This window comes from Nannobrachium achirus, assembly GCF_963921795.1.
Source record: "Nannobrachium achirus genome assembly, chromosome: 15".
Taxonomy (NCBI): Eukaryota; Metazoa; Chordata; class Actinopteri; order Myctophiformes; family Myctophidae; genus Nannobrachium; species Nannobrachium achirus.
The window spans coordinates 23,822,984-23,846,404 of NC_137822.1; the positions used below are offsets into that span (position 1 = coordinate 23,822,984).

The 23,421-nt window shown below is 43.5% G+C and overlaps 2 protein-coding genes across 2 annotated transcripts in view; one reads left to right on the forward strand and one right to left on the reverse strand.

Moving 5' to 3' along the window:
• LOC308299706 (chondroitin sulfate proteoglycan 4-like) overlaps positions 1-23,421 on the forward strand; it is a gene marked incomplete at both ends in the record, with an annotated part of 62,556 nt that overhangs the window by 34,623 nt on the left and 4,512 nt on the right. Inside the window, 6 exons of the mRNA XM_080743496.1 lie at positions 16,062-16,214; positions 17,718-17,907; positions 18,421-18,638; positions 20,045-20,221; positions 20,679-20,864; positions 23,153-23,241. Of these exons, the coding sequence (XP_080599622.1) occupies positions 16,062-16,214; positions 17,718-17,907; positions 18,421-18,638; positions 20,045-20,221; positions 20,679-20,864; positions 23,153-23,241 (1,013 nt within the window). The remainder of the gene's footprint in view (positions 1-16,061; positions 16,215-17,717; positions 17,908-18,420; positions 18,639-20,044; positions 20,222-20,678; positions 20,865-23,152; positions 23,242-23,421) is intronic.
• Positions 10,237-11,196, reverse strand: LOC308299383 (inosine-uridine preferring nucleoside hydrolase-like; the record flags this gene model as incomplete). The annotated part of the gene is made up of 1 exon (XM_080743155.1): positions 10,237-11,196. One exon carries the CDS (start codon positions 11,194-11,196, stop codon positions 10,237-10,239), a length of 960 nt encoding a protein of 319 aa, XP_080599281.1.

Consider the following 23,421-nt stretch of genomic DNA (forward strand, 5'->3'; position numbering starts at 1 on the left):
TGTGCTAAATGTAGCATAATCAGTGTTTGTGTAACTTCAGCCAGAAGGATTATTTGACCTGATAATAAAACACAATCTACAGGCTTAACCGCCTCGCGTTGTGAGCTTGTAGAAGAGAGCAACAATAGAGTTGGGTCACGTTTTATTTGTTTATAGCCTGCAGCTAGCGCTGCAGCTAGCGCTAGCTAACGCTAGCTAGCGTTAGCCGTTAGCCACTCATAGCCAGTCAACCAGAATAGTCTACTCTAAAGTCAACTTTCCGACGGCGAGTGAACGATTGCATTCCATCCATGTTTTCTTGGCTGTCAATTTATTGTCCAAAAAAACAAACACCCTGAACGTTAGAATTAGATAGTTTAGGACGACACTGATCTATTCAATGCTAAGCTAACCATAGAGTATATATAAAATAGAGAGCGGACGAGCCCCGCCCCCACTATCATTTCAATGCAAGTGCTCAGTGGCGTTTTGAAGCAACGGCTACGTGCTAGCATGTAGCTAATCCAGGTGCATTCTGGGGGAAATTGGCCACTATTCGAGACCACAAATGACGTCACGCTGCTCTCCGCTCACAGGAAGGAGTGGAGGGGGCGGGACCAAAATGCGCGTTTAGGCTGCAGTTCCAACTTTGGCCACCATCGGGGCTGCTTCAAATCTAGCCCTGGGTTCTGGGGGCTTGAAGCTAACTCAGTGACAAAGGAAGCTTCCGCACCGGAGCATACGTCACAGACGGCTCCAGGCCGCTCCAGGATCATTTCACCAGCGTAGAAGAAGAAACAGCGGAAGTCAAGAACGGCGGAAGAATAATAAATAATAATACACAAAATCATACATTACGTGGTTAATAATTGTTCATTTGGAACACACGTGGCATTAAATTAATGGGATAAATACTGTGGGTTGCTTCGCTAAGTAATGGAGTCCCGATATTACCGCATTTGGCTACAAACGGCTAACAAAGGCTGGCTAGTTAGCATTTTAGCTAATATAAACTGGGAGGACTAACAGAATTATGTACCGATCTCTCACATTAATTAAAAAAAGTCTTATTTACATGCAGAGTTAAGCTCTGGCGTTTAAGTGAAATGTAGCCTAGATATTATGAGATGCTGTTGTGGCATAAAAAAAAAAAGAGCAAAAAAAAAAAAAAAAATCATTTTGGCTACAGGGAATAATGACAGTCCCCGAGATGACTAGCTGCTGGGGGTGCTGGGACACATATGGTATATACAAAAAAAACACTTAAAATCACTTAAAAAAATGTAAAAAGGAGGGGAAAAAACAGCTCCACAGACAAACACTGTGTGTGTGGGTGTTGCATGAGCCAAGAGCCAGAGAACACACATCAAATGTACATAAAGAGAAGCAGTGTCACAGCAAATATACATACTGTATATGTACATGTGGTATATAAAAAAACACACTTAAAATGGAAAAAGCTGCTCCACAGACTGCAAACAGAACAAAATGATGGATAAAAATTGTCCAAAAACAAACACTGTGCGTGTGGGTGTTTCTTTGAGCCAACCACAGGGCAGCATTGTGCTGCTGAGGGGAGAGAAAGAGAGACAGAGACTTGGTCTACTGGGGAGGTGCATCATCCAGCTGAGGACGCTGTACAGTCTGACCTCTGACTCTGTTCCCACCTCTATCGCGAGCACCAATGAACCACTTGGAGATGGCCTTTTCTGCAGCCTGGTGGTTGGTCTCTTGTGTGATAGGGTTTTTCTTAAGTCCCCCTAAAAGAAATGACAAGAAGACAACTGTTAGAATGATGGAATATGAAACCTTTTTGAGTGACATCAGTTCCAATTTTTTTTCACCCCGTTTCCTCTGCTGTATATTTTAATCAGGAACACTCATTTATTGCAACAATTGTAATACAGTTAAACTTGGCATTAAGGATGTTCCCTGAATTTTGTTCATGCTTGCTTGCTATGCAAAACCAGGGAACTTTAAGCAAAAACCCCCATAGGGTTACAATAGTAGTACAATAGCAATATTTTGACATGTTAGCTTGGGTGGATGCTGGGGTGGAGGAGGCAGCATATCCAAGATCAAAACCAAGGAGAGCTATAGTGAATGCAAGTCGTATTTAAAGGAGCCTCCCGTACAGAGCGAGAGCTCAGATTGGATTGTAATGGATTGTAATTGGATTGCAATGATCAGCAGATCTGTGAATGAGGAAAAGGAAAAGGATCTAACTGACAGCTGGTTACAGTTGAGGCGGGCGAGACTCACGTGTGAAGCATAAACTAACACCATTATTCATACTGTGGCATGCCTTAAAATTAAAACATTTAATTAAAGTGACATATAAAGTAAAGTTACACAAAGCAATTCAATACTCAAACATACCATATATGACATCATAAAGGCGCAGGTCTCTGAACTTCCTCTTGTCGTTACGTCCAAAAAGGTTGAACTGTTTTGCCAGATCATGTGACAGGAGGTACGACATCATTCGTCTGGTAGCATCATCCAGCGAAACACCTCCGATATCACCCACCATGGCAACCTGAGTGTATGGAAAAAGTCACAGGAAGGAAAAGCTGTAAGTGAACAGCAACAAGCAGTCAATCTATCTTATCACACTTTCACTGCTTGCTCCATTTCCCCTCACTGACATGTACCAATACAATACTAGCACATTTTCAAGTGAATAAGATTCAAACTTACAACTCCAGACAAGAACGCAGAGTCGCTCAGCTTCTCGTTCATGGAATCGACATCCGCAACGGTTTTCAGTGGGAAGTCTGCTCCTGCAGGTGGTTCCAACAACGACACAGCCAGAGGAGGAGCCTGGTTCCTGAGCACCTGGTTCACTAACGCCGTCAGCCTTTTGAGATCCTCCTGCGTCTTCTCATACTGGATCAGGAGTTTTTCATACAACTCCACTACACTGGAATTGGGAGTGCTCCCACTCTGCCTTTCAAGTGGAGCTCCTCACTCTCGGGGACCCACGTGCACTGCTTGGACTCTGGTCGTCACTCGAGCGGCTCACTCTCGGGGACTCACGTACACTGCAACTCTGGCTTTGATTCGCCGTCGTTTGGTCCGAGCACAACCAAGTGATTCCATGATGCCACAAAATCTGTAACACAAACATAATAATGCTTAAAATAATGTATATTGATTTGAATATTGTATAGCCACCTAGCTCCTGGTGAATCATGGTGAAGGAATACTTGAAGTGATCAACTCGCAATAGAATACATAGCATTCTTATTTTAGTAGTCTCAACTTGCTGACAGATTAATTCATTGAACGATTTTCAGGGATCAGGAAACGGGTTCACTAGAAATAGGGATCAAACAGGGATCACTAGAAACGCTTGAATAATTTTGAAGCCAACTAATGTGATTGCCGATCTGCAAACTCACAACACATTGCATAGCGGTGCGATTTGACCTTGTTGATCGGCTATTGTTAAATAGCTGATGTAAATACTGGTTAAATGATTTTGATGCAAGTATGAACTTTTTAGGATGTGATCCTATTCAGAATATGTAATTTTGAACCACTGGTGCAGTGCTTCAAAATTAGGGGTCCAATGGGGTCCCCAGCAAAAAGTTCATATAAGGATCAAAATGTATCTAAATTTAACCAATTATATATACATGATGAATCAGCTATTTGAAAATAACAATAAAAATGATACACCGCTATGCAATATGCTGTGAGGTTGTAGATTGGCAACCCCTTTATAAAAAAACATTGGTCAGAAACTAAATACGTTTGAAATTAGTCTAGCCTTTCTAGTGAAATATCCCTGTAAGAATCTGATAACTGTTCAATCTATCAACAAGCGTAGAGTGATCCATTATGCATTAAATTGCTGGTTTTACCACTTCAAATATGCTATGCATTCTTCTGAACCAAATGATGAAACCAGACAGCACTGATTCACACTCTCACAGTGAAGAATCTCAGCAAAACTTGTGACCAGACAGTGGTCCCAAAAGGGCTTACCAACTAGTAGCTCGCATGATGTGACTATGCCATTAAGCTAGATGCAGAATACACCAAAATTAGAGTGACAATCTTTAACTCAAATATTTGCTTCTGGGGGTCCCTGGAACAAAATATTTTGCGTTGGGGGTCTGTGACCAAATACATGTCATTTTGGTGGTACTCTACATGACAAAGAATGGGAACCACTGCTAGCAACATATGTTTTTTGTTTAAAAAAAGGATTTAAGACATGTGTAGAATCTGCCTATATCAGTGGTTAATTGAGGACCCCCAAAATATGTATTTGGCCACGGACCCCCATCTCAAAATAGTTTGTTCCAAGGATGGACCCCCAGCGCAAATTATTTTGTTCCAGGGACCCCCACAAGCAAAGATTTGAGTTAAAGACTTTCACTCTAAATGTCTCACATAAAGATACTTTAATCCCTTTAAAAGAATTTGACCCCTCCCCCCTCTCTCTCTCTCACACACACACACACACACACACACACACACACACACACACACACACACACACACACACACACACAGTGGTGGATAATGTACTGACATTTTTTACTTGAGTAGAAGTATCAATACTGCAATGTAAATGTACTCAAGTAAAGTCCAGAATTAAAAAAGTATGAAAGCATTTGCATCAAAATGTACTAAAAGTACCAAAAGTAAAAGTATAAACTGTTTGAAAATAGCAGGTATATAAGCCTATGCGTTGTGAGCTTGTAGATAGGCTATTTTCAAATAGCCATGGTATAAAATAAAGTAGGCTAAAGTATGTATGTTTTATATTATAATTATATCTGCAAAGTGACTAGTAACTAAAGTTTTCAAATAAATGTAGTGGAGTAAAAGTAGGCTACAATATTTGGATCCGAGTTGTAGTGGAGTAGAAGTAAAAGTATTGGAAATACTCAAGTAAAGTACAATTACCTCAAAATTGTATTTAAGTAAATGTACTTAGTTACTTTACACCACTTTACACACACACACACACACACACACACACACACACACACACACACACACACACACACACACACACACACACACACACACACACACACACACACACAATAAGACTAGTTTCTTACCTTAAATTAGTTTTCCAATCGAAGAATGAAGATTGAATAATTGAAGAAATGAAAAAAGCAGCAAAAATGATGACACGCAGTATGCAGTTCATGTTTCGTTGTAAGATAGCACACACTAGCAGCAGCTCTGCAGTACCTGTGAAATTCTGTCTGTATGTCTTTGTGTGTGGACTAACCGCTCTGGGAATTCAAATAACAAAGGGCTGCATCTGATTGGCCAGTTCTCCCTGCCCCCCCCCCCTCTCTCTCTCTCTCTCTCTCTCTCTCTCTCTCCCTCTCTCTCTCTCTCTCCACTGTGAAAGGGGCGGTTCTGATTCTGTTGAAGTCTATTGACTGCAGGGAGTTTATGGAGCAGTATAGGCCTAATTATATTGGCCTAATCTGTAGTTTTATAATTTAATGTATTTTTGTGTGTAATCCACTTTTAGAGGTGTTTTATAATTTAAGCTACTTTTAAACTGTGCAAAATGAAATTAAATCCATGATAGTGGAATGCATTGTTTCCATATGTCCTAGAGAAAAAACATAACGGTTAAAATACAAAGTCAGAGTTAAAACAGTACAACTGCATTTTGATAAAGTTCATATTCTCTTGAGATTTAGTAGACAAAAAAGAAAACTAAAGACTCAGTTATCTTTTTTTCCTCTTATCTCTCCTTATGTCCTATGGACAATGGTGGAAAAAAGTAGTCAAATATTTTACTCAATTAAAAGTATCAATATGGCAGTACAGAAATACTCTGTTACAAGTAAAAGTCTGGAATACAAGATGTACTTAAAAGTACGAAAGTATTATCATCAAACTGTTTGAAAATGTTTGAAAATAGCACATCTGCTGCCAAAAATGTGGGGGTTTGATATACATTGTAGGCTACTATGTATAAGCTACTGTAACAGAACCTCACTAAACAATTATTAAAAAAATAGCACATCTACAAGCTCACAACGTGCCGCATCTTCGGTATAAAATAGGGCTAAAGGGCTAAAGTGGATTAATGTAGCCTATGTTTTATAATATAATCACTTATATCTGCAAAGTAACTAGTAATTAAAGTTTTCAAATAGTTGTAGTGGAGTAAAAGTCAAAGTAGGATATTGAAAATTGGACACTGAAAATAGATTATCTACAAGCTCACAACGCCTCACTTTGCGTACACACACACAACACATTGTTGGAGTAATCCTGTCTTTATTTAGTCAAGTTTTAGTTGTCAGTAGACTTAGTCATAGTTTTAGTAATCAGGGCTTAGTTTTTTTTAGTGAAAAAAGGTAATAAAATAAAAAAAGACTGTGAAATGGCAAATGAACAAGTGACTTTTTGTGGCTGGACTGGACAAGTGAATGTAAATGTACTAGTCCAGAGGACACTGTGCCTCAAAAGGTTATAGCGAAAATGGCAGATCTACCAGCTCAAAACGTGTTGAAGTTTGAGTTGAGTCTGACGGGGTCTCAGACTCAGACATATCAAACGTGTCAAACTTGAATTAAAATGGTTGAGAATCAGTGCAGTCTTCATTTACTGGGGTCCTTAGCATATCTTTTCAAATGGGAGAGGTTAGACGGCTATTGTACCCCCAAAACCGGTTTGCCACTTCACAGTTAGGAAGTGAGCATCGTCAAGTCGTATTTATATTTAAATGCCATATATTTGCATTCAAGTTTAGACAACACACACACACACACACACACACACACACACACACACACACACACACACACACACACACACACACACAAATTGGCTCACACATACAAGACCATGATAGTGGAATGCATTGTGTCATTTGATAAAGTTCATATTCTCTTGAGATTTAGTTGACAACAAAGAAAATGAAAGACTCTTACTCATACTGTCTACCGATGTGCATGATTTGTGGGCAACATCTCTATGGGTAGTTTACATAAATGGATTTTGCAAACATCTACCTCATGGTGGCGCTAGAACAGGGCCAAGTGAAAAATTGTGGGGCAAAGGTTCTGAATTGGGATCCAGGGAGTGTGTGTGTGCAAAGTTTGGCAGAGAAAAAGCCAACGGCACCGGAGATTAGCTAGAAGACGGACGGACGGGCGGACGGACGCACACACGCACGGACGGACGGACGGACGGACGGACGGACAGGGGCTAAAACATACTCTCACTTCCATCCCATGCCCAGTTATCCCACATGTAGCCCATGCGTGAACCACGTGGGCAAGCCCACTTCCATCCCATGCCCAGTTAGCCCACATGTAGCCCATGCGGGAACCACATGGGCTTGCCCACTTCCATCCCATGCCCAGTTAGCCCACATGTAGCCCATGCGGGAACCACATGGGCTTGCCCACTTCCATCCCATGCCCAGTTAGCCCACATGCAGCCCATGCGGGAACCATGTCGGCTTGCCCACTTCCATCCCATGCCCAGTTAGCCCACATGTAGCCCATGCGGGAACCACGTGGGCCAGCCCACTTCCATCCCATGCCCAGTTAGCCCACATGTAACCCATGCGGGAACCACGTGGGCCAGCCCACGTCCATCCCATGCCCACTTAGCCCACATGTAGCCCATGCGGGAACCACGTGGGCCAGCCCACTTCCATCCCATGCCCAGTTAGCCCACATGTAGCCCACGCGGGAACCACCTGGGCCAGCCCACTTCCATCCCATGCCCACTTAGCCCACATGTAGCCCATGGGGGAACCACGTGGGCCAGCCCACTTCCATCCCATGCCCAGTTAGCCCACATGTAGCCCATGTGGGAACCACTTGGGCCAGCCCACCTCCATCCCATGCCCAGTTATCCCACATGTAGCCCACGTGGGAACCACTTGGGCCAGCCCACTTCAATCCCATGCCCAGTTAGCCCACGTGTAGCCCATGTGGGAACCATGTGGGAAAGCCCACTTCCAACCCATGCCCAGGTATCCCACATGTATCCCACGTGGGACCCATGTAATTTGCCCACATCAAGCCCATGCCCACGTGGTACCCAAGTAGCCCAACTCGTACCCATGCGGGACCCATGTGGGCGTGCTGGCTGGGAGCATCTCTGGCGACATCATCATTAATAGCCAATAAGGGACCAGCATTACTGGTGATGCCAGTGATGATGCCAGTGATGAGCGCACCTCAGCTGGCGCACAAGTAGGCCATACATGGCCTACTTGTGCACAAGATGCAAGTTGGCACCTCGATAGAGTGCAGTTCTTGTTCTATCTTCCATTGTCTCCAAGTAAACATTTTTTTGCTGCGCTACTCCTCCTACAATTTTGGTGGCACGCACTTGGGCCATATGTCAAATCGGCTTCATCGGGACACGTCACGCATGCGCGCATTTTGCTAAGAGATATATGTTTATAGTTTAATTTATATAAATGTATTTGCGAATTCATTTTCTCCTTTGACTTTAATTAAAAAATTAACTTTTCCCAAATATGGAGATGGCTGACATCATCATGTTTGATATTATAGACCACATGAGACTGACACAGTATGTCCATATGCAGTATGGGCTTTCCAAGATATGGGCTTAATACTCTCCATATACCGGTATGGCCATTAATGTATTAGTGAATTAAATCAAATAGTAAGAGGAAATTAATTTGCACTTGCATTTCCAATTGCATCTTTTTAGTTATTCATTGTTATTATATTGTGGAACATTTTTATTTTTTTATTTTTATTATTTATTTTAACTAGAGGTTACATCTAGCGTTAAGGCTGCTATGCAGTCCTCACACCTACCTTTCCGATCCGACAAATATGTCTGAATCATAGTGTCGAATGCTTGGTAAGAGTAGCCATTGTCCGTTTTGCACCTACCCGTATATGGAGATCTCTGTATCTGTCTGTCTACCTGCGTCCCATTTATGCACCTATCCACAAGTTTCCGCGGGAGTTTACTGGAGACTATCAGGACCAAACTTCCGGGTTTAACAGCAGACATACAAGCTCACGTCGCGTCGCAGATGCAACCCGTTGTGAGCTTGTAAATCGGCGGCGGAACCTCGGTGCAGACGTTTGCGCAATGCACTATGGGGCGTAGGAAACTCGTGGATAAAGAGATCTCTGTATGTCAGTCCTTGTCCCTTTTATGCCCATATATGGAGATCCCTGATGCCATCACTATATGTCCATATATTGGCATGCCCATATATGTGTATATCAGTTGGATCGGCAGTCCTGGACAACTGGATATCTATATATGCCTATTTATGGTCATATTGGTGGATCTGGACAACCGCATATCCGAACAAATATCATGCCCTCGGGGGCCGGCCCGTTCCCTCTTGAAATGAAACCTCTTCCCTCCTTTGTCCCTTTTGCACTGGCTGTTATTACCTTGTTGATTAACGTCACATGAAGCCCGGCACGATTGTCAAGTGTTTTTTTTTTTGTTTTTGTTTAGTTTTTTTCGGGATGCGTAAGCCCCTCCCAATTGCCGTTTAGTACGTTCCATCAAGGGGTCATCTGAAGCTCATACTCCAAATCTGGGACCATTCTGAGTGGTTAACCTGGCACACAAATCTTATATAAACTAAAGTGGGAAGAAAATCCCTCTCTTTCCAATGTCAAGATCTGTGGGACGGACATACAGACATGCACACAAAGCCAGATGTAGGGGCCGTTAGCACCGCTCAAAAACAACCCGAAGGGGTCGCATGCCCCTTCGGGTTGTTCTTTACACATTGTACCCGTTTTCAATGAAATACTTTATTTTACCTTCTTTCATCCTAACATATACATTTTAGAACTGCAGCCAGCAGTATTTGGTAGACAGGTAGACAGGACCAAATGCAGCACTCCAATTGGCTATAACGTCCTCCCAGCCCATGGATCTGTAACCCTACACCGCCCTGCAAGCAGGCAAGCAGCTGTTGTCACGGTTACGCTCCACCCAGCCCACAGCCCACAGCCCACGGCCAGCCCACTGAATCTCAGTAACCGCAAGTGCGTCCGGCGGTCAAATATGTCCGACCGTAAACGTGCGCTGCGGCACAATAGTTCCGCCACAATATATTTTTTTTTTCCAAAAACTTTTTTTTTTTGAAAAAAAAAGTTTTTTAGTAAAGAAGCGGGCGTGGACTCTAGATGTGAGCGGCCCGAAGGGCCGCGAACCTCTAGTACAAGTACAAATCTGTCATTTCAGACAGGGCCGAAGGGAGCCCTGTCTAACATGACTTTATGTTACATCCTACTTCAGTGCAGCCGTCAGCATGGTTTTGAACTTGTCCAGATCCACCTTCTTCATGATGGAGACCTTGTGTTTCTTCTTAAGCATGTCAAGATAGTCCAGCACCATCATACCTCGGGTGTTGGTCCCATCCAGTTCCACTGTTACAGCGACCTGTTCGCTTGCTGTCACAAACGTGTCGTCTATAGCTGCGGCCATGGCATAGCAGTCACAGGGGGTGAAACCCACCCCTGCACACATTTCCTTCTGGAAGCGCTCCAACTCCAAACACACCTTCATAGTGTGTTTGAAAATCCTCTTCATGAAATGAGCCTTCTCGGTGTCTTGAGCCAACCAGGTGTCACAGAAGGACCACGACAGATTGTTATGGCAGGCAAACTCCCAGCTGGCAATGTAGGTCGGACAGCAGAACTGCTTTAACACAATGTAAGCAGCCTCAGGGTCCGCTGCAAAGTTAAACTCCCCACACACCGTAGTGTTACCCCTGGAATCAGTGTTGCCTCCCATCAAATAGAGTCCCTTAAGTTTCTCTGGGAAGGACGGGTCCAGCTTTACTGCCAGGGCCAGGTTAGTGAGAGGTCCCGTGGCTACCAGAGTCACCTCTCCGGGGTTGTCATTGACCATCCTGATCATGGCCGCCACGGCTCCTTCGCTCTGCAGTAGCTCCAGGCCCGGCGCCTCCGGATCGGGGGCGTCTCCGAGCCCGTCCTTCCCGTGGAAGTCGCCGGCGCGGAGGACCCGGCCCAGCAGGGGCTCTGCGCTCCCGCGGTAGACCGGCACGTCCATCCTCTTGCAGACCTTGAGCACACGCAGCGTGTTCTTGCAGACGTTCTCCACGTCCGTGTTGCCGTGGGTACACGTGATCCCCAGGACCTCCACGTTGGGGGCGGCCATGGCCATCATGAGGGCCTGGGCGTCGTCCACGCCAGTGTCCACGTCGATCACCAGCCTCTTCTTCATCTCCTCTGGGAAACCAAACTCAACAGACATTACAAGCTTTAATTGTTCCTGCTTCTGTTGACAGAGCTGGCCTATGTTAACTATATGCTTGGCGGCCTGTCTATGATGTCATATTGATGACATCAGGGATCTCTACGTTCGTTTTACTGTTGCAGAGCCGCTTATACGACTGACTTCACACTGGGCATCGCCGGCCTAGTTATTCCAAAATAACAGAACAGAATAGTGTCAGACTTGGTTGGGAGAGTCAAAACAAAACCTTTTGTAACTCAAGACCCAACTCAAGATGATTAAGGCCTACATACCAATATAATTGTAATAAAATAATGAGCGATTATGATATTAGGCATTATGACCCTCAAACTACATGTTAGCTGCAATGACTGAATTGAAAATTCTGCTTATAAATTACTAAAATAAGGAAAAAATACATTTCGATCTACAGTATAAGGCCAAACGTAATCGTAATAAAAGATTGAGCGTATATAAGTCATTTGAAAGGTTTATTTCATATTCAAATAACTAAATCTTATATTAAATGCATTGCAAAAAAAAGTAAGGCCAATTCATTGGGCTTCCATAATGCATGGGTGCAACATGAACTAGAAAGATGCAATTGGAAATTGCAAGTGTGGTTGCCTTGGTCCCCTTTCAAATCAATACATTAATTAATTAAAATGAATTCACTAATATTTTAATCGCCATATATGGTGATCTCTATGTCAGTCCATGTCCCTTTCATGCCCATATATGGAGATCCCTGATGTCATCAATATTAAGCTCATATCTTGGAATGCCCAAATATGGACATATACTGTGTCATCTCATGTGGTCTATATATGGACATACTTTGTCAGTTTGCAGGCGCTCACAGCTACGTTGCAGCAGTGATACAACTGATATGGCCATATATGGAGATCTGTATCTGTCAGTCCTTGCACACATGCCCCTAGTACCCAGTTGTCCAGGTGCGCACCTCTCCAAGTGTCCACGTCCCAAGTGCCTGGTTGTCCAGGTGGCCACCTCTCCAAGTGGCCACATGTCCCTAGTGCCCAGTTGTCCAGGTGCCCACCTCTCCAAGTGCCCACATGCCCCTTTTGCCCAGTTGTTTATGTGCCCACATGTCCTCCCTAGTGCCCAGTTGTCCAGGTTCCCACCTCTCCAAGTGTCCACATGCCCCTATTGCCCAGTTGTCTAGGTGCCCACATGTGCCTAGTGCCCAGTTGTTCAGGTGCCCACCTCTCCCAAGTATCCACATGTCCCTAATGCCTACCGTAATTGCTGGACTATAAGCCGCACCTGAATATAAGCCGCACCAGCTAAATTTAGAACAAAAAACGAATGTTTACATATGGGTGGGTGACGTGACGTAACGTTTTCGCTGTCCTCGGTGTCAAACATGTATAAATAAACAATATATTTGTCAAAAACCTTCTGAATATTGTGCAGGACATTAAGCTTTATGTGAACTTACTCAAGATTAAAGCATTTCATTCCTCATTTCTTCAGAATGTTCAACCAAACATGGCAAAACTCATATGGTGTGACTGTCCTGACCTTGTTTCTCAAAGTGGGAACTTGAATAAAACTAAGAAAAAGAATTGCTAAAAATCATTTGAAAATGAATTTAGGCTAAAAAAATGTCTATTTGTGAGCCTATATCTTTTCAAAGTCAAAGCATAATGTTTTCAGTCATTTCTGATCAAAAACATTTTGTCCCCCAAACCAAAATCATTTGGTGTGACACTAGTTTGGACAAATTAAACAGGCAATTATTTGGACACCTATTGGCTAGAGAGGTCCTTCTTCTGTAAGGCTATTCAGCACTCCCAGCACAACTGCAAGACAGGTGTCTGAGGTGAGTTATGATTTTAACATTTTCATGAAATGCCATCTTGTTGAAACTTTGACAAACTCACCACTTTGGATGTCTGTTGGTGTGACACCTTTTCATTAAAAAAAGCTTAAGTTATTTGAAGTTTTGGTCATATTTCCATGTAGATCTAGGTTGCTTTGTTATAGCTAGCATGCTGTTAGCATGCTAATGTGTACATAGTAGCCTCAAGGTAAACCTAAATGCAGAAAAACGTAATATGGTGTGACACTTAATCATAATGGTGTGACATCTGCTTGTCACGCCATATGACTTGATTGTCACACCATATGATTTATACTGTATTTAACTACAGATATAACAATAAATAACAAAGTTCCATGTTTCTTTTGTACATTTAAACATTTGTTTTAAACATTTCTACATAAAATGTAATTTAGCTTCATTCAGTGATACTTCAAATTCATCAGACAGAGCAGAAACCCCTTCACAGAAACCTTAACATATTGTTTCAATCTAAACAATATTTTCTCTTTGTCTTAAACTATACATTCCATTTTCTTTTGTCAGCTGGAAAATGACAAGTGCTGAGAGAACGAGAAAGTACAGGGAGAAACTAAACAATGACCCAGCAAGGAGAGAGGAGCCAAAGGGGCGAGACTGCATTTTCTACGAAGAGCAGGAGGTTGTCTGTGGCATAGCAGAACCGCAACAAGGCAGCCGGTTTGCTACCCTCACCAAATACGACTGGCTGATGTACAATACAGTCTAACTGTATAATCTAATCTGATCTAATACTTTTGTACTTTCACTCACTGGACTGGACAGTGGACAGTGTTAAGGTAGGACCCGAGACAAAACTAGCGAAAATAGCTGATCTACAAGCTCTCAACACGTTGTGCTGCGAGAGCTTGTAGATCAGCTATTTTTGGAGTTGCGCAACCCAGCACTCTTTAGCTAGTGGAGATGTGGTGTAATGTCATGATTCCTAATTACATTTGTTCAACACAAAATGCTGTGTTCAAGTTCAGGAGACTTCGGAAAAAAGCAATTTACCTGAATGCTGAGTTCTGTTTCCACTAATTGGTGTTAATAAAATGTTGCCTTGGCTCCAAGTGTGGCTATGCGCCTTATTGTCTCTTTAGGATCCTTCTGCCGTGGGCCGGCAGAAGACTATGTGCGTAGCATTCCTGTGCACATCCTCATCATCCATCTACTACTACAATTCTTTCTTATCCCATGTTAAAGCCCTACAATAATATTCTGTTCGGAAATATTAAGGCCATGTTATCCTGGGTAATTGTTTAATCAATCAGTAAAGTTCAGTACTCACTAATAGGTAGGTTAAAACACAGTTTGCTTTGACACATGAAGATATGATCATACGGTGTGACACTAAATAATTTGGTGTGACATTCCAAATAGTGAAAAATCATACCTTTATTAATGATTAAACCAAAAAAATGTTTATGGATTACATAGAGAATATTATCAGGAAGAGTCACAAATATTTGTGTAATTTTAGAGAAAGTTTTGACAGAATACATTTAAAATATGTTGTAAGATCATGAACATGGGCCTCACACAGAGTGTCGATTATGAAAAAAATATACAGATATAATTAATTTTCAAAAAACTATAGTGGATCACTGGTTAGTTATGATAAAGGACTTTGATAAAGTGAGTAACTTAAGAAAGATGTACTCCATTTTCATTTTATAAACAATTATTTTCATGTCACACCATATGACGATTTTAGGCACAAGTACAACAAACTGCTGAATAAAGTCTGATTCCAATAAAATATCTAAAAACAAAATGTATTTCCATAAGGTTGAGAGTGAGTAGAACAAAAGTAAATCACTTTTATGCCTGCATTTTAAAGTTTTTTTAAAAACACATTTTTTGGGGCGTCACGTCACTGACCCACATATAAGCCGCACCCGACTATAAGCCGCAGGTGTCCTTCCTGCTTCCTGCTAGAGTGCCCCTGGTGGCCGTTAGCTGTAAAAGTCTATATATAAATCCTTGTTAAAGACCATTGTAAAACTAACTACTGGCCGTTAGCTGAAAAAATCTCTATATAAGCCGCACCTTTGTATAAGCCGCAGGGTTCAAAACATGGGGAAAAAGCCGCGGCTTATTAGTCCGGCAATTACGGGTATATGGTTTTGTTTGCCAGTTGTTCAGGTGCCCACCTCTCCAAGTTCCCACATGTCCCTCCCTAGTGCTGTGTTGTCCAGGTGGCCACCTCTCCAAGTGCCCACATGTCCCTAGTGGCACCGCCTACAGGCCAAATAGGCCCTTACAGTGTGGGGCCCCAGGCAGCCACCTAGGCCCGGCCCTGCACCGCCTACTGTGTGGGGGCCCTGTACGGCCTACTGTGTGGTGCGCCAGTCCAGCCCTGCACTGCCTACTGTGTGGTGTATTTGGGAAAATGTGTAAACATTTTGTGATTATGAGAAGTAGAGAGTAGAGACACATCTGAAGTTGGAAAAGTAGATGGTCAGCAAGGCAGATGTGTTATTGATTTTTGTATTGTGTTTTTTAGACAATTGAACAACTGCTGAACGTGGAGTTACAGATGGACAGACACACACTTGCTGTGGTACGCATTCTGATTAGGTAGTGAGATAGCTGGGCAAAAATAGGTAAACATTTGATCTACAAGCTCACAACGTGTTTTTCCAGCAAAGAGATGGGAGGAGGGTGAAAAGGATGGACCCCTGGTGAACTTTGGTCAATGGGTGCCCATTCAAACCTGGAAAGCATCTGTGTCATTTTAGAATTTAGCTATATACGTAGCACATTAGTTCTCAAAATGTGGAACAAAATATTTTTGAGATGGGGGGGTCGGCGGCCAAAAATACAATTTCGGCATTCGCTGACATGAAAATTGAGCAAGACTGATATAGCAGATCTGATATTTCAGAAAACTGTAAGGATTTACAGGACATTATTTTGTAGAAACGGCCTCAGGTCTTAATGGGTTGAAGTGGTTAATGGCCAATAACTTCTCCTACAACTGCAGGTTGACGACCATGATACCCCTCCGGAGGAGCTGCATTATAGCGTCATCAGCAAGCCCAACAATGGATACCTGACTCTGGGAGAGAGACCAGAGCCTGTCACCTCCTTCACCCAGTATGACGTCAACCACGGCAGGCTGCACTTTATACAAAAGGTGACCCTCACGCTTTCATGTCTGAGCACATCTTAGATCACTGGTTCTCAACCTTTGGGCCCGGGGACCACTGGTGTGCCGTGAGGATATTGCGTGGTGCCCCCAAATGGGGGCCCCCCAAATGATTGGCAAAAGACTATGATTTTAATGATGATATTTAACATCAATACTATAAAGGAGAGAGTCGCAGCCCCAGCCTGAAACCTCCCCACCAGGCTTCGAACTCGAGTCTCCCGCGTGGAAGTCCAATATCGTAACCATCAATCCAAAGGGATATCCCTATGGAACGAGGGCAGATACTAGACTTTTGAGGCTTCAGGCTGGGGCTGCGACTCTCTCCGCCACAGTAGCACCATACCAAAAAATTAGGGCTGGGACTTTAACTGATTAATTGCGATTAATTAATTACAGAAAATTAACGCGATTAAAAAAATTAACACATTTTAATCGCACTTAGTTTTTGCACCACAGAACCTTCAGTTTTGGGCATACCGATCATAGCGATGCACCAACCAAGAAGAGACAACAAACGCAAAGGGAGAAGTAGCCGATCAGAGCACTTTGCTTGGCCCAGTGAATGCGAAATATAGATTTAAAAAACTCACTTGTTGATTCCCTCGTACAACAAAATGTGTTTTACTTGAAAAAAATGCTTCTCAGGTCAAATATCAATGTGCGATTAAAATGCGATTAATTGCGATTAATTAATCACAGAGCCTGTAATTAATTACATTAAAAATTTTAATCGCATCCCAGCCCTACAAAAAATAAAACTTACAGTATACCAAACAATCAACAGATTGATCATTAAAATAAACATGCTCTGAAAATGCACGCGGCCCACCCGTCTGACCACTTAACGCGACCAGATACTGTAGGTTGTTGTCAAGAGGGCCTTGATCCATAAAAGGTCGAGAACCACCGTCTTATATCGTTTCTGTCTTTGTGTGACTGTTGATGTTACAGATTGTGGGGGTAATAGCATTAATTGATTAATATACAGTATCTACAGCAGGGCTCTTCAACGTTTTCAGTCCAAGGACCCCTTAGTTAAGAGAGAGATGAAGCAAGGACCCCCACAACCTGTTAATAGATTCCATATTTCATCTTTTGACAGCACAATGACAGCACAATCATCTGTGTGTTTTGGATTCTTGAACTGCAATACTTAATAAACTTGACCTTTCACTTTGTACTTAACTGTAGTCTGCTCTTTTTCCCCTCTACACCAAAGCTCTTTGCCGAAAATAGCCGACCAGCGTTGTGAGCTTGTAGATCTACTATTTTTGGCTAAAGTTCTCTGAATATGAACGCTAGGTTTCAAGTGGTTAATGTAAAAAAAGGAGAAAAAAAAGTTTCTATCGCACAAAGATTTGGAGGACCCCCTGTAGTAACTCTGAGGACCCCCTAGGGGTCCGGGACCCCCTGTTGAAGACCCCTGATCTACAGTATCTATATATTCTTATATGTTTTCTTTGTGCTTTCCCTCCCCCCAACAACCAGGGTGAGCCCTCCACCGGAGTATTCTACTTCAACGTAACCGACGGCTACCACGGCCCACTCTATAAGCTCTTTACCCTCATGGTCACCCAGGCGGTGGTGTCCATGGTCAACAATACCGGCCTGTCGCTGGTCCAGGGCCGGACCGTGGCCGTGGTCCTGACTCCCAGTCACCTGGCGGCCCACACCAACGGTCAGCATAGGGCAGGGCTGGGCGATATGGGAAAATACAACATCGCCGTATTTTCCCAAGCTGTATCACAATACACAATCTTATTCATGTTGTTTTTTTATGGTTATTTTTCAAGTTACTTAACAGTACAACCACCTACAGTACACGGTAAGAAAAACTAAAAGAAAAAGGAGTAACGGACCATTTAGACCAGTGGTCCTCAATGTGGGGTCCAGGGACTCGCTGGGTTCCTTTTGGGAGGTCTAAATTGATCCTTACAAGTATATGTAACTCTGACAGTATACAGTATAGTTTCATTTGTATTAGTTAAGGGGAGACCTTGACATTTTAAAGTTTGTGAAAAAACTGATTCAGACAAAAATGCAGGTTTAAATGAATTCTGCAATGAATCTCCGTATTAACAATTCAACACGATCTTTTATAAGGCTCCCTCATTGTATTACGATATATATGATATCTCTGAAAAGGCATATCGTCTCAACGATATTTATCACCATATCGCCCACCCCTTAGGTCAGCAGCCCGCCGACATCATCTACGCCGTCACCGCGGGCCCCCGCCACGGACGCGTCGCCATCGACGACCGCGAGGTCACCGCCTTCCGGCACGAGGACGTGCAGTTTGGCCGCGTCGTCTACCACATGACGGACCGCGGCGCGTCAGAGGACAGCTTCAACGTCTCGGTGTCTGCCACCTCCCCTGGCGTGGTGTACAACAACCTGATGGACCAGGTCAGGCTTAACATTTACGTTGTTGTCGGGCACAAACCTCGTATCTCCAAGTTTCAATTTGTGTACGTTTTTGAAGCGGTGAAAGCCGCTTCCGAGGTGTGGCTTTGTCTGTCCCGTACATGTCCCGTGCATAGGATTGGTCAATTTTGTCTGTCCCGTACATGTCCCGTGCATGCAGAATTGAGGATTGGTCAAGCTTCACATGACAATTTGGCCCTCCAGACAAAATCATTCATTCATTCAGAATTCATAAAAATATAGAACTAAACCACATAGAAAGTATATATCTAGAACACAGAATGTATAGATCTAGAACACAGATTTCATAGCTCTAGAACACATAGAATAACACATAGAATTCACTGCTTCACTTCGAACCGAGGTTTGATTTCTTTAGTAAAGTAAAGCTCTGCTTCGTCATACAAGACTGTTGCACAAAACTAGCATCACAAGGCATTGTGTGCTTGTAGATCAGCTATTTTCACAATTTTAAATTGTTTTTTAAATAATAACAAAAAAAGGAGGCTTGATTTGGGGGTTTGTATTGCAAAGTACACTGGTGTGATGTCATCACGGTGTAATTTGCAATACAAACCCCAAAATCAGTCCTCCTGTTCTAGGCAACACAGAAGGGGGGAACCTTTTCCTTATTTCCACACAACTCCTTTGAGGTACATTAATGACATAGTTCAATATTGAAAATAGGTGGTTTTCCCCTTTAACCACATTAACCCTGGCATCCCTATTTGGTTCAAACTTTCAAAACAAGGTCAAATAATTTCTAAAATATCTTAGACAGCACGCCTACAAGCTCACAGCCCTACATTGTCGACTTTTTTTCATTTTTTTCACTTAGGTTTTATTATTTTCCAAATATAGTAACAAAGTAGAGTTCTCAACAGGCCTGGAAATTAAGGCCCGGCCCTAACTGGGCCCTAACTAGTCGGGCCGAGGGTCTACCCGGCCCTACTAGTTAGCACACATTTTAGGCCCTACCCGGCCCGAAAACGTCAGTCGGGTCGGGTATGGTCAGGTTTGGAAAGAATTTAGTAATAAAATAATAAAAAATATATTTTCTTTTTTCATTGAGCCCGAGGCCCTACCCTGCCCGACTAATTAGCCTACATTTTAGGCCCTACATTACCCTAAATGTCGGGTCGGGTTCGGGTATGGTCAGGTTCGGGCAGAATTTGAGAACTCTAACATAAAGGACATCAGACAAACATAAAACATTAGACAAACAAAAAACTAAACTAAACAACATATAATGCTGCCGAACATCATATTTAAAAAAAAAAAGGAATCAGAGTTAAATGGTCTTCACTGTTCTATTACAGAAAGTCAAGTTACAGGTTTGCACGTGTAACGTTTCTTTTCTTTTTTACCTCCAACGGTGCATGGAGCAGGTGGTGAATGTGACGGTGCAGCCACTGATCTACCTGCGGGAGCCGGTGCGCGTGCCCAGCGGGGTGGCTGTGAAGCTGGGCAAGGCCATGATAGATGCCTCCGAGCTGGCCAGACTCAGCAGGGCCGACCCCGTGTTTGAAGTCCTCTCTCCTCCCAGACATGGGAAACTGGTCAAGGTGAGACAGCAGCAGGCACGTGCACACATAGACATCAAAGGGGGCTTGAGACAATTTCACATCGAGGTGCCCTGATGTCCCCAGCGAGCTATAGTCGGTTATTAGATGTTCGTCTAAAACTGGGTTATAACTGGTCTAAATGTGAACGTTTTTTAGATGGCAAGGCTTAGACTGTCTATTGAAGTCAGACAGTCTCTATACAGACGTTTAAAAAAACAGCTAATCAACGGCATTAACAAACCTATGGTATGGTGTGCCATACACGATGCAACGCATTGTGAGCTTGTAGATCTGCTATTTTCAAAAGATCTTTATACATTTTATTCTTTTACTCAAGTAAATGTTTAATTCCAGACTTTTACTTGTAACAGAGTATTTCGACATTGCAGTATCTGTACTTTTTTCCACCACTGGTATATGCGTTTTACTGCATATTATGCCCCGAATGTGCACACAGGTGACCTATGACCTCAACCAGGCGTCGGAGGTCTTGAGGACGTTCACGTTCCGGGACGTGGTGCAGGGCCGGGTCGCCATCGAGGAGACCCTCAGCGACGACACCGCCGGCGACGCCAACCTCACCACGGCGCAGGGCCGCGCCCCCGCCACGCCGTGCAACGACTCCTTCGTCTTCCTGGTGAAGGTGTGGAAAGTGTGGAATTCCTTGACTACTTCCCTTAAAACATGTAGCTCGCTGGCCTCCTTCAAAACTGCCCTGAAAACTCACCTTTCAGGAGGCCAGAGGCGGAGGTAGTCATCACTTCTTCCATAGACAGGCGAGAAGTGAGCTTACCCCCACCCCCTTTTTTCCCCTACTCTGTACATAATATAGTGTTTTATAATTACAATGATATTTGAATGTTTTTTTGTTGTTATCTTTTATGTCCATGAATTGAATACCAAGGACCTCCAACGTAAACAAGACCGTAAAGGACTTATTTGGGGTGTTCCTTTCAGTGACGTGCTGGGCCCCTGATTCAGCCCGGGAGAAAGAGTTGGAGAGGCCCTCATTGCGCGCTATACAGTTTACAGTTTACAGTTTAGGCATTTAGCAGACGCTTTTAATCAAAAGCGACTTACAATAAGCAGATAAAACATCACAATAATAAACAAGATAATATGTCAGTACATCAACAGCAATATAACAAATGCAAATGGATATCTATCTAGAAAAAAAAACACAATATAATCAAAGTTCTAAAAACCTAAAAAACGACTGCTAACTAGCTTCAATATGGTCATTGATTTTCTGTAGTGCTAAGGGTTTAGGTGGAGTCTGAAAAGGTGAGTCTTCAGTCCACGGCGAAAGCTAGCGAGTGAGTCCGTTGTTCTAAGTGCGACAGGGAGTTTATTCCACAACTTGGGAGCCAGGAGGGCAAACTGTCTCGGACGAGTGGATTTTTGCCCTGGAGTTTTTAGCGAGGGTTCTGTCAGCATCCCTGTGTTGGCTGATCTAAGTGAACGGGTGGGAGTGTAGGGGTTGATCAGGTTTTGGAGGTATGGGGGAGCCATACCTTTGGCTGCTTTGAAGGTCAGCATCAGTGTTTTGTATTCAGTGCGGGCTGCAACCGGGAGCCAGTGGAGGCTGCGGAGAAGGGGAGAGACATGTGAGAACTTAGGCTGGTTGAAGACCAGTCGTGCCGCGGCATTTTGGATCAGTTGGAGAGGTTTAAGTGCACATGCCGGGAGACCAGTGAGGAGAGAGTTACAATAGTCAAGTTTTGATGTGACAGATGTCTGAATGAGGAGCTGGGCTGCCTCCTGGGTGAGGAAGGGTCTGATTTTGCGGATGTTATAGAGTGTGAACCTACAGGACCGGGTGACTGATGCAATGTGTTCCTTGAATGATAGCTGGCTGTCCAGGACCACACCAAGGTTTCTAGCAGTAGGAACTGAAGTCACCAATGCATTATCTATGGAAATAGTGAGATCTTGCTTAGGGCAAGACTTAGCTGGGAAGAAGAGTAGCTCCGTCCTGTCCGGGTTCAGCTTGAGGTGGTGGGCTGACATCCACTGTGAGATGTCGGCCAGACATGCCGCAATGTGCTCTTCCACCTGGGTGGCAGAAGGGGGGAAGGACAAAAACAGTTGAGTGTCATCAGCATAGCAGTGATAGGATAGATTGTGAGCAGAGATTACAGCACCAAGGGATTTGGTGTACAGGGAGAAAAGCAGAGGGCCAAGTACGGATCCCTGGGGGACTCCCGTTTGGAGGGTCCGGGGGGATGAAAGCAAACCTTTCCATGAGACCTGGTAGGTCCGGTCCGACAGGTAGGAGGAGAACCACTTTAGTGCCGTCCCTGTGATGCCTAGGTCAGCAAGGGTGTCCAGGAGCAGCTGGTGATTCACTGTGTCGAATGCCGCTGATAGATCCAGAAGAATCAGGACTGCAGAGTGGGAGGCAGCCTGGGCAGCAAGGAGTGCTTCTGTGACTGCTAGCTATAGAGAGATCTCTCTATAGCGCTGCTGTTACTCAAAGATTTGCCATTTCAGATCATGACAAGTGACAAGCCAGTGGGCCAATTACATGAATTAGGCCTATATTTCGTTGCTGTTGGGTGGAAACCTTGTATGTCCAAAACCGTTTGTTTTGTATTTATCATTTAAAAAATGATTTAAACTACTGAAAACAGCCGATCTACAAGCACAAGTGCTTGTAGATCTGCTGTTTTCACTACTTTTGTGCAAACAGTTTAATTTTTACTTTTGTGCAAACAGTTTAATTTTTTTCGTAATGGCCCGGCCTGGACCGGCCGAGAATGAACCGCCCGTGCGGGATTTGTCCCGCTTTTCCCAATGGCCAGCACGTCCCTGGTTCCTTTTAGGCAGGGTGTTTATCTGTACTTGTTCTGAACTTCTTGTGTACTGACTATACTTGTACTGTTCTTCATTTTTGTCTAATAAAATATTCAATCAACCAATCCATCTAAGGCGGGACACGTCCAGCCGGCCAAGGGGGAGCTCCACTTCACCATCCTGCCCCACCACCAGATGCAGAACAGGACGGGGGGAGGAGGAGGGCGAGGAGGGCTAGGGATGGTACGATAAACTATATTATTTATCATGATAAAAAAAAACACTCACGATAATCGTATCGTGGAGATTTAATTATTTAATAATTATTTGTTGTGATATCGTCCTACTCCGCCATGCACTGGGATCAATTCACCTTTTATTTGCCGAGCTGCATATCCGGTACC